We start from the raw sequence: 15,031 nt of genomic DNA, 5'->3' as shown, positions 1-15,031 counted from the left end.
CCAAAGGGGGGAAATGACATTTGATTTCCCACCAACAGGCCTAGATCAGAATCTCTCTAATCACAGAGTTTCCCACTCCTCACTAGCATACTATCTCAGGCTTCTCAGCAGCAAAGGCAACAGCCATGAACTTCATTCAATAATAAATCGTTGGCCAAAAGCCTTAATTCAGTCTATATAAAATAAAAGACTTATGTGACTTGTTTACCCAAACTTACATAGCAAATAGAAAACGTAAAACAAAAAAAGGACACTTAAAAGTAAACCTTCCATGCGAGGTAAAGCCCTTGCACTGAATTAAAACAACTAAAAAAAAAAAAAAGAGCTAACTAGCTCAAGGTCCATGAGATGGGCTGGTAGAATAGGCCCACTGATGAGCTGAATTTGGCCCATATCACCAACGGGAGAAAAGGCTCTCCTGTTAAAATCATGGCCATTAAGTGGCCTGCTATTTGCGTTTCTTCCCGTGGGAGTATGTAAGAAATTCCCCTGCATCAGCTGCCCAAAACCTAAAATCACTACTTCAGCCATAATCAAGCTACTCATCCTGTTCAAACACCAGACCATCAGATCTCATTAGCAAGCCCTGCCCAAACCTAAACTAAAAACACCAAATAAACTGACTGAAATTAACTTTAATCACTAAGCCAATAGTCTAAGCAATTCTTTCCTAGGCCCTATCACAGATTTCAAAAGGGAGGAAGCAGAAGTTTTATGTCAATATGTTATAAAAGTTCTGAGTGAAACTATTAAGTATCCCATTTCCACTCTACCAAAACAAAGCTGGCCCCAAAGGAAAAGCCATAAATACGCCGAACTGCCTGAAGAAGGATCGTAAGGACATTTTGTCAAAAAATTGAACTTCAGGAAATTCTCGCTTACCAAAGCCCTAAGCTCAAACAAGCAAGGGTGACACATATCATGTTATCTCCATCAAACAAAGAAAAACAATAAATATTCAGTTCCAATGGAAGGAGAAGACCTCTAACAGGAAGATACCAAATGGGAGTAGATAAAAAATAATAATTATCCGAAAAAAAAAAGAATGGATGATGTTCGGATTTATCGAACTAAATCACCTTTCATCCACAATCGAGAGAGAGGACCGGGTGGAAATTCAAACCTAAATTTCCGCAACCGGTAACCAAAGAGAATAATACATTTTAAGGAGAAATTTATGGATCCACATGATACAGTTTAACAAAAGATAAGATATACAAACATTCCAAAACCCTAGAAATCAATCCTGATTCGTGACACACAAGACACTAAAATTACAACAAGAGGACGCCAAAATTACACCAAGAGACCTTCGAGATCCGGCCAGAGAGAGTGAAGAATAACAGGGGAAAAAAAAAAAATAACCCAAAACAAAGCAGAGCTCTGTACATCGGATTTTCGAAATTAACAACAGCGTCCTCTCGCATCGATTAAAAAAGAAACGGTTCAAGATACAAATTCAAGATCGAGGCGCACCTATAGTGTACACAAGCATCGAACACGGACGTCGTATGGAAATCAGATTCTTAGATCTTCATTGCTTGCTATCGTAATCGACGACTTCATTATCGGTAACAGATCTCGAGTGTTGAACGATGGAACGACCGATAGAGTTGATCCACTCCTCTTTCTCCTTATCAGAATCAGCAATAAAGTACATAGTCTCTCGGCTGGTGGAAAGCTCAAAAGCGAACTGCTTATTAAGGACATCTTCAGCACCTTTGACGGTAAGGCAATTACCAACAGGAATAACTCCTCGAGGCTTAGAAGCACGAGTCACGTATGAATCTTTGAACCAGAAGAGCTTCCCTTGTTTCAGCACAAACCAGCGGCGACGCCATGTCTTTATATACTCTCCTTGCTTCGTCAGCCAACCTGTGCGTTCCGGATTCGACCAGAACTCCACTCCAGCGTATTCTTCCGCTATCGGACCTGCACCAGTCACGGCTTGCCAAAGGCTCGTCGCCATCGCTCGCTTGTTCGATCTGCGTGAGGCGGAACTGGAAGTCCAAGTCGGAAGCGAAGAAGAGAGAAGCGCAAGCAAGTGTGAGAGACAGGACGGGAGAAGAGAGGATTAAAATAAAAGGGTAAACTTCTTCGTAACTCCTTTCTTGATACGGACGTAGGATTTTAGGAAGTGGGGTAGGTCTGGAACTTATTTAAACGCGTGAGGCTGACGCAAAACCTCTACCCAAATTTTTTTATTAAATTTTTTTAATTTTAATTAAATGCGTGAAGCTGACGCAAACTATTATAAAATAGTGGAGGCCTCAGCTTTGCGTTGCTGGAGCCAAGGAAAGATCGGCTTTTGGCTGATTATTTGACAGATATAACCCTGTATCTTTACTTAATTATCCTCGCATTTATGGATTTAGGGATGGTATCGGTATCTAGTATCAATTCGGACCAAGGATTTAGGGGATGGTATTGATATCGATATTGGTATCGGTATCAGTCTCTTCCAATACTGATCTGATACCAATCTGGATCAGATGGGATCAGTGAGTATCGGTCTATTTTACCCTTAAATTTTATAAAAAGTACTTTTTTTTTCCTATTTTACCCCTGAAACCATCCGGATAATCAATCCAGATCGAAATCAAATTGGGGATCGGTCTCAGCTGATGATCCGATACAACCAATACTACCGATCCCGGATCGATACTTGAAATCATGATCCGGACACATAGTGGTTGGTTTTACCCTTATTTTTGTAAAATGTATAATTTTTTTTTTTACTGTTTTACCTTTGAAACAATATGAATAACCGATATCAGCTAACATCAATACAACCTATACTTAAAGCCATGCTTGTATCAATGAAAATAAAAGCTAAGCTATGTATGTATGAACTAGGTTTTTTTTTTTTCACCCTATCCAAGCGGTCCCCTTGGGATCTTTTGAGTCACCACTTCCCTCCTCCTTGAGGGGACCTATGGGCCTTAGAAAAGAAAAAAGAGGAGGGGGCTCTTGCACAACAAAAAAATTAAGGTTGTTTTTAAAAGATTCAGTCTTGGTTTCTTATTGGTTTCTCTTATCACTTCAATATCGATTTAGTTGGATTTGAGTTTGGTTTGCCATATATACATATATGTAAATAGTCAAGGAAAAAGTAATTTTTTTATATTTTTTGTTGATATTGTTTCTTACTGATTTTGTATTGGCAGGGTTCAGTCTTGGTTACATTTTATATGTTTGATTTCGTTTACTTGTTTGCATTGAACACCTCTGACCCTATCTTATTGACAGATGCAACTTTAACTACAATTACAAGAGAGGGGAGAGAAGTGAGACTGAGGAGGGAAAAGGGGGTCAAATGACACAAGGTGAAAACAGAAACTTGAACCCATAACCTACTCCAAGGTTGCAACAACCACTGTACCAAGTAATTATTTTCATGCACTAGCTTGACCCATTGGTGATGCATCAGACTTAAGTGTACATGAATATGCCTTTTCTCCATCAAAATTCAGATATTTGTTTTCTTAACACAATAATGGATGAATATTAGTCAATCGTGAGAGGCAAATAGTTTTTTATAATAGGGAAGAGATCCTCGAGAAATTAGAATTCCCACAATTCCAGATTTATTGAACAAATTGAATTTAAAATATAGAAAACTAATACGAAATGAATTTATAATATAGAAAACTAATGCGAAATGAAGTTCCTCAATTGGAGAGTCCCCAAAACAAATCTTACAATAGTAGTATTTAAGACAATTTATTGTTCTTGAGGGGGGTGTGAAACAGTGTGCAAAACAATTCCCCCTCTTTTAATTGCCACTCATTTTATTCCCAAAAAATTTTAAATCATGAAAGTTTGGAGTATAAAAGAATTTTGAAAAATAACTAAAAATTGACTAATCATAATGTCATTATTAAAAGTTTATTCATGCACATTTTCTAGTGCACGTCAAATGAAAAATATTTGCCTCATTAGGGAAAAAAAAATCCAAAAGTTTGTCAAATTCATTGGTCACCCAAAAAAAAAAAAAATAAAAAAAAAATTAATAATAATAATAATATTCGACACCTTAAGAGCATCAATAAAAAAAATCCCTAAAAAAAATAAAAGGTGACCTTTACCTCCCAAAATTCAACTCTAGCTGGGGCTAAGATTATGATGGATTAGCCCAAGCTAGAGCTCAGTTTTCACATTTTTACTTTAAAATTTGAATCAAATATTTTTAAACCAACTCTCCAGGAAAATGTGAAAATATAAACCACAGAATTCTCTCTCAAAATGCTATGCACCAGCGATTCACTACAGTTCAAACGTCTGATCCTAAAATCCTAAAAAGACTTCTCATTATATAAAGAACAGGAGAAGAACATAGTTATCTCCAGATTTGACTTCCTTTCCCATGGTAACCCACAGAAACAGCAGAGCCCCCCCCCCCCCCCCCCAAAAGCCAATCTAAACCCCCTCAATTTTCATTTATCAACAAATGTTGACTCTGCCAGATCAATGGCACAGGAAAGACCAGCTGCTTTGTTTTCACACTCTCTCTGCTCATCATCGGGTACACTGTCAGCCACAATCCCAGCCCCAGTTTGAAGGTGGGCCACCCATTCCCGGCGTTTGTTCGCATCCTTGTACGAGTACATTGTGTCATAACGGGTTCCGGTAGGGAAAATGATGGTCCTAAGAGCAAGAGCAATGTCCATATCTCCAGCAAAGGAAATGCCTCCGAAACCACCACTATATGGACCGCGTCTAGTGGCTTCCAGCTGATCTATCAATTCCATAGCCTTCACCTGTTTCACATTACAATAGAAACAAAATAAAATACCCTGCAGTGGTGATCCAAACACCATCCTTTATACTCTCTAATAGGAGAGTAGTGAATTGTTCTGCAGAAAAGTGAAACAAGCAACTCTCGCTTGACTCCATCAACAATTCAATTCATCCCCGCATTTGACACAACAAAATAGGTGGAGCCATGAAAGGGATAATTCTATAACAAAATGGGTTAATGATTATGGAAAGTGAATTAATCAAAGAGGTAGACTGCTAAGTCAACCTAGCTACCTATATTGCTAAGCGCATTTGGAACCTATCAGATGAATCCCACCAAGACAATCTTCTAATGAGAACATTCTCCGAAGACAACACAATCCCAACCGTCACATCTTTCACCATAGAAGGATTCGCAGAGAAAGACAAAAATGTGAGAAACAAAGCAGGATTGAATATGTACTTAGCTTGTGCATCATGCAACTGCTTAACGACACCAGGCAACTAGTATTCTCAAACTTCCCACATTATCCAGCACCAGAAACACACAAATTAAGAGACTATTTCCCAATCCAATCTCCCTCTTCCCCCCCACCCCCACCAGAAAAGAAAAAAGAAAAAAGAAAAAAAAGGAACTATACAACTTGCAAGTCTAGAGCCCTTTGAGAGTTTCTGATAATTATAACAACCAGACAATTATAAATGATCACAAACCAAGCAATTTCTGAATACCTTTGGTGCTCCACTCACTGTTCCAACAGGTAATGCTGCACGTAGTGCATCCCAGGAAGTGAGACCATCAAGTAATTCACCTGTAACCTGAAAGGAGCCAACAATTTCTCATTAAAGCCTTGAACAAATGAAAAACAAACTTCCACAGAAAATAGAACTTCTAGAAAGGGTTGGGTAAACTAGAAATAGATATAATTGATTCTCAGGAAGAAATATTCACAAATCTTATATCTCAAGTAATACCATTGAAAACTGTAAATCGATAAAACATGGCAAAGATTATGCATCAAATCTTTATGCAGCTGATGCAGACCGTTGATTATTATGGAGGTGAAGCATAACAGAGAATATTACAACAGATACTGCAGGCAGAGGTCCTTACCGTGGAGCTAATGTGCATGACATGGGAGTACCGCTCAACATTCATAAGCTTCTCCACCTTAACAGAACCAGCTTTGGAGACCTGTGGAAATCATACCTATTAGATATAAATCATTGCATCTTCAATGATTTCCATGAGAAAGTGTTCGAATATATGAACCAGCAGAAGGCAAAATAACATGGACATTATAGACTAATCACTGACACATTCTAGGAGAACATATATAAATATGAAGCCCAGATCAGTGGTAGTGAAGCAAAATTCATGGGATTTTTTTTTTTTTTCTGGGTGGAGGGTGTTAAACCATCTGTGCCAATTGATTCCAAAATTCCTGTTCAGTTGCTGAAATCGGTCTCGTCCCTCATTTCTGATAGTGCAATATGAAACCTAGTCATGATCCAGCTAAACAATAACTTTTAAACAATCTTAATCACATATTGTGATGGGTTTTACCCTCAAAATTTCTTTATACAACTCAGTCATGTTCTAGTTTAAACAAACTTCTCAACCATCTTAATCACGTACTACAATGAGTTACTGTATCTCCTTGTTAACTTACTACAGAAATAAGATCATGATATTTCTTGATCATTCCATTGCCCTAGCCCTACATGTCACCTGTACTTCAATCAATACTTTCATGTGAGTGATCCGCAAGTAACAAGACATGTAGCATGAAAACCATGTCTTGAAGCAGTTCTATTCGATCCCTGGCACTTAACCAGTTGGAGCACATCCCCTTTCAGAAAACTTAACCATGCAGGGCAAAAGAAGAGAAAGAATTGAAAATTTTGAGATGAGCATAATTCAACTATTCAAATATAACTACCTCGGTCATGAAAACATCAACATGATAAAAAGAAAAGCTAAAATCTCAAGACCTAAATGTTAAACCTGCAACATAGAACCCGCACATGGCCCTACTCACTAAGGTGACAAAGAAAAAAACGAAACACAATAAATGCATGAGCAAATTATAGTAAGGAGAAAAATCTTCTAACCCTGTAATGAATATTTCAAATCAATGAGAAAGTAAGGACAAACCTTTCCAACATCATTACGTCCCAAATCAACTAGCATAATGTGCTCTGCACATTGCTTTTCATCACTAAGCAACTCCTTTTCCAACATCTCATCCTCCTTGTCAGTCTTACCTCTTCTAACAGTCCCCGCAAGCGGCCGGTTAGTAATCTTTCTCTGTTAATAAGAACATGTTGAGGGTTATGCCATAACACCAACTTTTGAAAAGAGAAATAGTACCTTGAGGCTTTAATATCTTTAACCAATATTAGAAATTAATAGGCAAGATGCAGTTCAACTTAAAGAAGATTGAAACCCTTTACATGGAGCTAAATCACAATAAATTCCACAAAAAAATCATAGCCAACCCCCCCCCCCCAAAAGGAAAAAAAAAGCATGGAAATAAATTTCTAAGGAAAATAGTACTGAATCTTGAAATGCCTTAGTAGGTAGCAATTTAGCATTACGGAGAAAAGATAAAACTAGTTACTTCATCCATTACCTTCTTCACACGAGTGAGAATTTCTGGGCTTGAAGCAACCATAATACATCCTCTGGCCTAATTGAGACGAACCAAATTAATATCAAAATCATTTCACCTTTAATCAAACTACTCAAAAAGTTCCAAGTCAAATAGAATACCAAAAAAGAGGTCTTCAGAGAAAAGTAGATATACCTGAAGATAAGCCATATATGGACTTGGATTCACAACTCTCAGTGCTCTGTATACTTCAAATGGATCAGCAAATGTTCGACGCTCAAAACGTTGACTTAATACTATTTGGAAAATATCCCCAGCAAGGATATGTTCCTTAGCTTGCATTACAGATTTCTTGTATGCCTCTCTCGTCATGCTTGACATCTCCAACGATGAACCAAAAAGGCGAGTGCCTGTTTTTATAGAACCTGCTGACAGCCTTGGTCTAACAGTTGACAACCAATCAAATATATTGAAAGCAAACAGTCATGGTTAAAGGACAATGGGTTAACTTATTTACTCACGTGTCATTATTTTGTACTCTAGATACTAAAAGTTCCAAGCGACTCATTCCATCTGTGTAAGCCTCGTCAACTGAAGAGTACCGATCCAACCGCACCCAGTGGATCACATATGCTTTCTGAAGGCAAAGAAAACAGCCAACAACCCCTTAATTAGTTTAATATAAGAGAAACCTGACCTGTTTCTTTCTCTTTTCTTTTTTCCTTTTTCATTTTTGGAAGGATGCTTAGTGAATAAAGGTATGCCAATTGTCAGCAAAGGCCCAACATGAAAATATTTTATATTCTAATGGAAAAACTAAGCAGAAAAGGAGGGAGGGAGGGAGGGAGACGGAAAGAGAGGCAATAATTGGTTTACATGTACGGCAAAAAAAAAAAATGTCTTAGACTCTTGGAAAGATAGTTGTCAAGGAATCCAGGCATTTTGGTTGCCTTGCGTTTGAACACCCCCCCCCCCCCCCAGCGCCTTGGGTCACCTAGACACTGTGAAAACTATGTAAGTAACCATGTCAACAAGTCTGATGAGTATGTCCAAGAAAGATGCCCAACACTGCACTTCCACCCATATGGAATGCACTAGCCTTTCAGCAGCAAATATACATTAAAAACATGGATTCATTTTATATCTTCAACTAATGAAAAATAAATAAAGCAATCAAAGACTCAAAACTGGAGTGAGCCTGTGGGCTGTGGCACAACGGTCAAGTTGCACTATTGCAACAGGTTGGTCACAGGTTCGAAATTTCGAATCAGCCTCTCTTGCAAAGCAGAGATAAGGCTGCATACATTCGCCCCTCCCAGACCCTGCAGTAGCGGAAGCCTCGTGCACTGGGTTGCTCTTTTTTTCTTTTTTTGTTTTTAAAAGACTCAAGACTGTTAACCAGTCCAAAAACTTAGCAAGGAGGAGAATGTAGCAGGTTTTTATGAGGTCAGAAACAAAAGTACCTTCTCCACATGATCAAACACTATAACATCATCATAGAGGCCCAGATGGACATCTGCAAGGTTTCTGTCATCTTCATGCGCATTTGAGAATGGAAGCTTTTTCTTCTCCACATACCGCACAGTATCATAGGAGAAAAAACACACCCATCCACCTGGTCATAATGGCACTGATTTATAATCTACAGGAACCACTATTGGCATTTTCATCAATTAGGCTACGACTTCACAATTTTGCATAGAACATATATCATGGAAATTTTGAAATTATTGACTGAACGATAACTCTCAAAATAATTAAAAAATCTGTATTAAACAGTTACCACAAAACGATTCTATGTCGGCTTTTCTCTGCTCCCAGTTAACAGAAATTTATTAACCTCCAAGGCTTCTTCCTCCCCCTCCCCCCTCTCATTTACTGATGGAAATCTGAGAGCAATCAGCTAAGATACCCCCACCCCCTGATGTAGATCAAAGCTTGAAGTAGAAGAGTAAAACAAGAGTCAGAAAACACTGTTCACGTGAACAGTTACACAAGTGTCTTGTGAACAGTACTTTTGGATCAATATCTTATATTTTAGTTTTCTATATACTTTAGTTAGTTTTTAATTTCTTAGTGAGCAAGTTAGTCAAGTTAATTTCCTATTTTGTTAGTTAAACAAGTTTCAATTTTGTAACTTAGGTTAGTTTCCTTTTTATCATTAGTTGTTAGTTTCTAATTTACTCTTACTTGGTTAGCAAGTTAGAAGTTAAGTTAGAAGGTTTTATTTCCAGCACTTGTTTCCATTTTTATTATGTCTTTGTATCCACGTAATGTAAGGCTATTTAAAACCCATCAATTATAATGAGAAGACAGATTTGAGTTAAACAAAAAAATATGGCTTATATTGTTGTGCTGTGGGATGCAATTGAATGAGATGCCCTAGGTGAGGTGCCTAAACCAGAGGGGTGAGATGCCCATTCCCTAATTCTTCATTCCCCCCCCCCCTCCTTCTCAACCTCTCCATCAAATTCTCTTTCTTTTCTTATTTTCTTTTTATTTGTTTGCTATGAGAGAGTGTTTGAATGATCAAAACAAGCTTGTTGAAGTTCAGAAGCTCCATCAAAAGATTAGTTTGAAGACTATTCAACGCATATAGCTGTTGATACTGCACAACTTCCATAAAGTTTCCTTTTTCATTATTCAAGCAATAACTTCCCAACTAGCCATCAGTTGAGGGTCGTCTTTTGAAGGATACTTGGGCATCACGCGAGGGACCTTTGCTCCAAATTTGAGGTTCATCAAAGGCTGAATTCTCAAGATATCAAAAGTTGTCAAAAGTTTCCTAATCCATGTCAACAACATAACTCTCAATTCAACCATTGGCATTGGCTCATCTTTTGAGGGCTTGTTGTCCCATCTAGGACCTTCATTTTCAGATCCTGCTTGGGATTAGGATCACTTGTGATTCTAGTTTTACATTATTCTCCTCCCCCCCCCCCGGAAAAATAAAAAAAGGAGAAGAAGAAGAAGATAGAAATAAAGAAAGAAGTGAGGAATCTGGTCATTAAGGTTGTAGCCCCTGGTAAGTGAGTAACGCCTTAAGTCCGGGCCGTCCGGCCATGGGTTCTTTGATTTATTCAATTTCTCGATAAATAGTTTCAATCAGGGAGTTTTGTAAATATAAGAATTTGGTCAATAGGTGATTCAGGAAAAGCACAGAAAAGGGCTGATTTTAGATGAAACAAGAGTTGGGTTGTCTTATCACTCTTATATGCATATTGGGCTTTGATCCAATTGTTTTCAATTGTGTTGAGTTTCTTTAATAGGCCTAAGTAATAGGTCGTAAGTAGGAAAATGAGATCTATTTCGGAGTTTAAGTTCTATTCCCTAAGTCTATGTTTTTGAGTTTCTATTTTCTGAAAGAAGAGAGCTTAGTCTTAGCTGATGGCAGTTCCTATTTCTTTTGGAAACTAGCTATAGGTTCTGATTTCTGTTCTAGCTTCTAGAGAGTTTATAATACTTTTAGAATTAGTAGTAATAGCAACACATGGGGTTCTGTCGGCTCAATAAATAGGTGTAACCAGGCCCCTCCTATGGCCACATTTATTATGAACAAATATCTGGTTTTTCACACACTGGATCTGCAGTGTTTCTGCTAGGGGTGAATTCCTCTAGGCTTGGGTGCACTCATAAGGGTATTTCTGGGTAGATTCCCAGGTCCGTTCCCTTCCATTCTTTGCTAATATTCTAAATCTATGCCTTTCAATTTCTGTGAAGTCTTTAATCTGGTTCTACTGTTTGAATTCCATCTCAAGCTTTCACTTTTGATCTGGTCCTCCTGTCTTAATTACATATCAAGCTTTGGCTTTTGATCTGGTTCTACTGTCTGAAATTCACATCAAGCTTTTACGTTCGATTTTAAAAGTTTTGCATTTTCCAATAAACTTGTTAAGTTTTAGGCGTAAGGGGTATTTTGGTCCTATCGTTTATATTGTGTATTAGGGCTGACTAGTGCAGGTTACATGGGTAGTTTTGTAACTGTCTTATTTCTGGAATCATATATATATATATATATATATCTAAGATCTAACCTGCGGTAGACTATTCTGGTCTGATCGCAGGTTAGTTCCCCTCTTTTGGAGTGATCTGTGATCTCGCCTCTCAACCCTCTTCTCTCTTCAGTCTTCTTTCTTTCTTTCCTTGGTTTGGTCGCAGGATTCTGGAATCGTAACAAAACTTTACAGCTTTTTGGGTATTTTCTAATTAAAATCAGATCTACCTATCAATTGTGAGCTCACTTCTGTGTCCTAAACTAAGAGGAAACCAGATTTACTAATTAGCATAGGAACTCTGCATTAGTAGGGCAATAATGAGGACTGAAAATCTGAGTATTTTATTTGTTAGGCTGGATAACCAGAAAAATTGGATCTCATTTGATTTCTAATGAGATATAATCAGTTTTAAGTCATAATTTTACCAGGGATGGGTTAATCCATTAATGTATTAATAGGAGGGCCAAGTGTTAAAGACTGATGTAAGAATTTTTTTTTTTTTTCCTCATCCAATGAAAAAAATTTGAGTTGTATCTCAATTTAGTGTGTTAATAGTGCGGATGTACTCATTTGATGGGCAGCGGGTGAATTCCTTCTCAACCCACGCCGGAGTACATGTTTCTAATTTATCTTCTTGTTTTCACATAGCCTACTTGTACTTGAACCATCAGACACCCAATCAAGCCCTTAAAATCCTTCACTAAAAGCTTTCAAGCATCCAGAGCTGAGATTTTATAATTTTCTTCCATTCCCCGTAAGCTGTTTCGTATTAGAAACCCTGATCAATTTCAAAATTCCCTTGAAAAACCTGCCAGACAGGCAAAAAAACATACAAATAGGAAATCCATTTTAGGGTAGCCAATCGTCAAATGTAATCCTATGATCATTCCTTTTGAGTTACTTAAAAATCAAAATCTTCTAGGTTAGTTTTCTTGAAACCCTAAAGAAACCTTCCGTTGAATTACATTCCAATAACCAATCATCTAACCAAGGAACTATCAGTTGACCCTTGGTTAGATGATAGTAATATTGAGTCAATTTTCACTCAAATGGAGGTCATAGTGAGCTTGTTGATACTCGGTACCATTAACAGTTTGTAGCACCGATTCTTTATTGGTTGACCTGCACACTATAAACCTGATGACGGCAAAATCAAATCAGCAAGTACAGTAGTTTGGGCCAATTGAACCTTACCCAGCTAACCCAACATCTCCAACCTAAGACTGCTTCCCAACTAAACATGAAAAGCATAAATAACAAAAGGATCCCCAAGTCAAGAAAAACACCATAGTCACAACCAAAAGTAAAAAAATTAAGAATTTAGGTTCTAAAATTGAAGCAAGTCCCAAAACAAACACGGTCCACATCATAATAGTGCATACCCATGCAATTCAAGAATTATTAGAGATTTATAGTATGCGGATTATGTAAGATAAATTCTTCCAAAAGGATTATTATTAAAATCATGAATTATCTTCTACTAGTAACCAGGAAGGAAATGGGTGATCAGAATCATAACTAGTCTGATTTTGCAGTAGAGCTTCCTTATGGGCTCATTTTCCATACATACCACAAAATGCAGCTGGAAGCTCTTCAATCAGCTGTGGTTTCCAACTCTCCATGATTCTCTGAGGAATTACCATTGGATCCTCTACAAACTCCTCAGTCCTACACCCTTTGTCATGGTCCATAATTGTGACGAGATTCTCCTTTGCCACAATTTCCATTGTTGGCTGAGCTCCAACCACACTATAGCGCCCCTAACAAAATTAATGCAAACTGAGTAAATTAATACAAAGAGAAGAGGGGGGTTATTTATAAAGAGGAATGGGGCTTACAACACTCGATGATCCAAAACCCTGCTCAACTGACTCAAACAAGAAGCTTGGAGCATCTCGATCATCTTCTTTAACCAAACATCGGTAAGCAAGCACCGGAGTCAAGTGGTCAGAGAATATGCAACTGTAAAGAGGAACTAAGTTTCCATCCTTAGAAGCTTCTACAAACTTCACAGTGCCATCCTGGACTGCAAAGACAGAAGCAGAAATAACATTTAAAAAATTAAATTGAATATTCTAGAGTTCTTTCAACACTCTCCCCCCAAAATAATTATTCTCTTGGAAAGTTTGAGAGAGAGAGAGAGAGAGAGAGAGAGACCTAACGATGGAGCAGAAACCGCTGAGCATTTCAGCGTACAAAGATAGGAACGGAAGCCAGACAAGGTAGGAAAACCTCTTGAGCTTCTGCGGCAAAGGGCACGGACAGGGGCACTAGCAGGAACAGCTGGAGATAAACTAGTAACTGATGGAACAAAACGGGTTGAAAGAGCTACCGTTTCCATTCTCAAAGCATTATTTAGAATCAAATAAGTGTCTCTTCACAAGGTCCAAATGTTGCAGCTGATGTTGCAGTTACTGTTGCTTCCCAAAATCTGATACTGCTGTTGTTGCCAGAAAGTTTCTGAATTGTGTCACAATATTTGGTTTGTCAATCTATTTTGTTCTCACCGAATTTCAAACATCACAAAAAATGACTAAGAAACAAGAGACACACAAAAACGAATAGGATCCTCATATCATCCTAGGCACCTGAGCATAAGCTATTTTAAGTCAAAGGCTCTTGGTTCCTTTGCTATTCTATCCTTGCGATGCATTAGGGTATTTAAGTAACCGCGTCAAACCGTCCTTATTTTTCATCTTTAGCTCCTCAGAACATTTGGATAATTAAAGAATCAAGTTTTTAAGTCCCACCAGCATGCATAGCCTTTCACAATAGCATTGATCAGTTACACCTTATGATCATTTCCTGAATCAAGCATTTAGACCTTACCATAGTTTCATTAGCATTCATAAGACTATACAGAAAAGAAAAGCTGACATTGTAAGCATACTCTTAAAACTCTTATCAACCAAATAACCTCATAAGCTGCCAGTGGTAGGAAAGTCAAAATCACAACTTATCTATATCCCAAAAAGGGGAGAAAAAGCTAAAATCAGTATATCTTTTGAGGGTAGAAATGGGATGCAGAAATCTTTCGCTTATGACTCGATGGGGATATTATACATATACATAGTGAAATTATGTCTTACGCATTTTATCAAGAAGATGGTATTCAAGGAATCAAAGCAATGGTCAATGAACAACCATGAAATTAAGGAAGAAAGTTCAAAATGGTGCTTCAAATAACTCTCTCTCTCTCTCTAAATGATGTATATGAAACAAGTCAAGCCATCAATAGTGAACCATGGCCAAGATTCTCACATTCCCAAGGCCAAGGGATCGTGGAAACCCGCAACTGAAATGGTTCACCATGAGAAACATTCTCAGAGATTAAGAAGACAGAGAAGCAAAAGATGCAGAGATCGCGCAATATTGGATTAGAGAAAGAGAAATAATAAACATACCTTGTGAAAATGCTGGAAACCTTAGCTCGTCTCGCAAGATTGAGATGAAAACAGTTAAATGTAGAGAAAGAATCCGGCGAGGTGAGGTGAGGTGAGGGTGGTGAAGTGAGGAAGAGCAGTTCTCTCTCTCTCTCTCCCTCGCGTCGTCTCGGAATGGTCACCTGTCTCCACGAGAGAAGCGTTAACACCGCCCAGCTCCTCCAGCCTTGCTCCTGACCATTCAAATTCTACAATTAACGCTCGCTGCTCATTTTGGAATACATCAAATCATGTGACC

The 15,031-nt window shown here is 38.0% G+C and overlaps 2 protein-coding genes across 2 annotated transcripts; both read right to left on the bottom strand.

The window, feature by feature from the left end:
* Positions 1-1,141: 1,141 nt before the first annotated feature.
* Positions 1,142-2,115, bottom strand: LOC122057121 (pleckstrin homology domain-containing protein 1-like). Its single transcript, XM_042619122.1, has one exon. The coding sequence runs from the start codon at positions 1,967-1,969 to the stop codon at positions 1,535-1,537; it is 435 nt and encodes a 144-aa protein (XP_042475056.1). The 5' UTR covers positions 1,970-2,115; the 3' UTR covers positions 1,142-1,534.
* A 2,096-nt stretch (positions 2,116-4,211) lies between these two features.
* LOC122058188 (anthranilate synthase alpha subunit 2, chloroplastic-like) lies at positions 4,212-15,031 on the bottom strand. Its single transcript, XM_042620734.1, has 12 exons — positions 14,755-15,031; positions 13,508-13,810; positions 13,189-13,376; positions 12,921-13,110; positions 8,819-8,970; positions 7,877-7,992; positions 7,551-7,797; positions 7,377-7,433; positions 6,899-7,051; positions 5,855-5,935; positions 5,473-5,559; positions 4,212-4,760 (listed from the first exon to the last, which is right to left on the bottom strand). Exons 2-12 carry the CDS (start codon positions 13,689-13,691, stop codon positions 4,437-4,439), a joined length of 1,779 nt encoding a protein of 592 aa, XP_042476668.1. The 5' UTR covers positions 13,692-13,810; positions 14,755-15,031; the 3' UTR covers positions 4,212-4,436.

This window comes from Macadamia integrifolia, chromosome 12, assembly GCF_013358625.1.
Source record: "Macadamia integrifolia cultivar HAES 741 chromosome 12, SCU_Mint_v3, whole genome shotgun sequence".
Taxonomy (NCBI): domain Eukaryota; kingdom Viridiplantae; phylum Streptophyta; class Magnoliopsida; order Proteales; family Proteaceae; genus Macadamia; species Macadamia integrifolia.
This window is presented reverse-complemented; position numbering and strand designations above follow the sequence as displayed.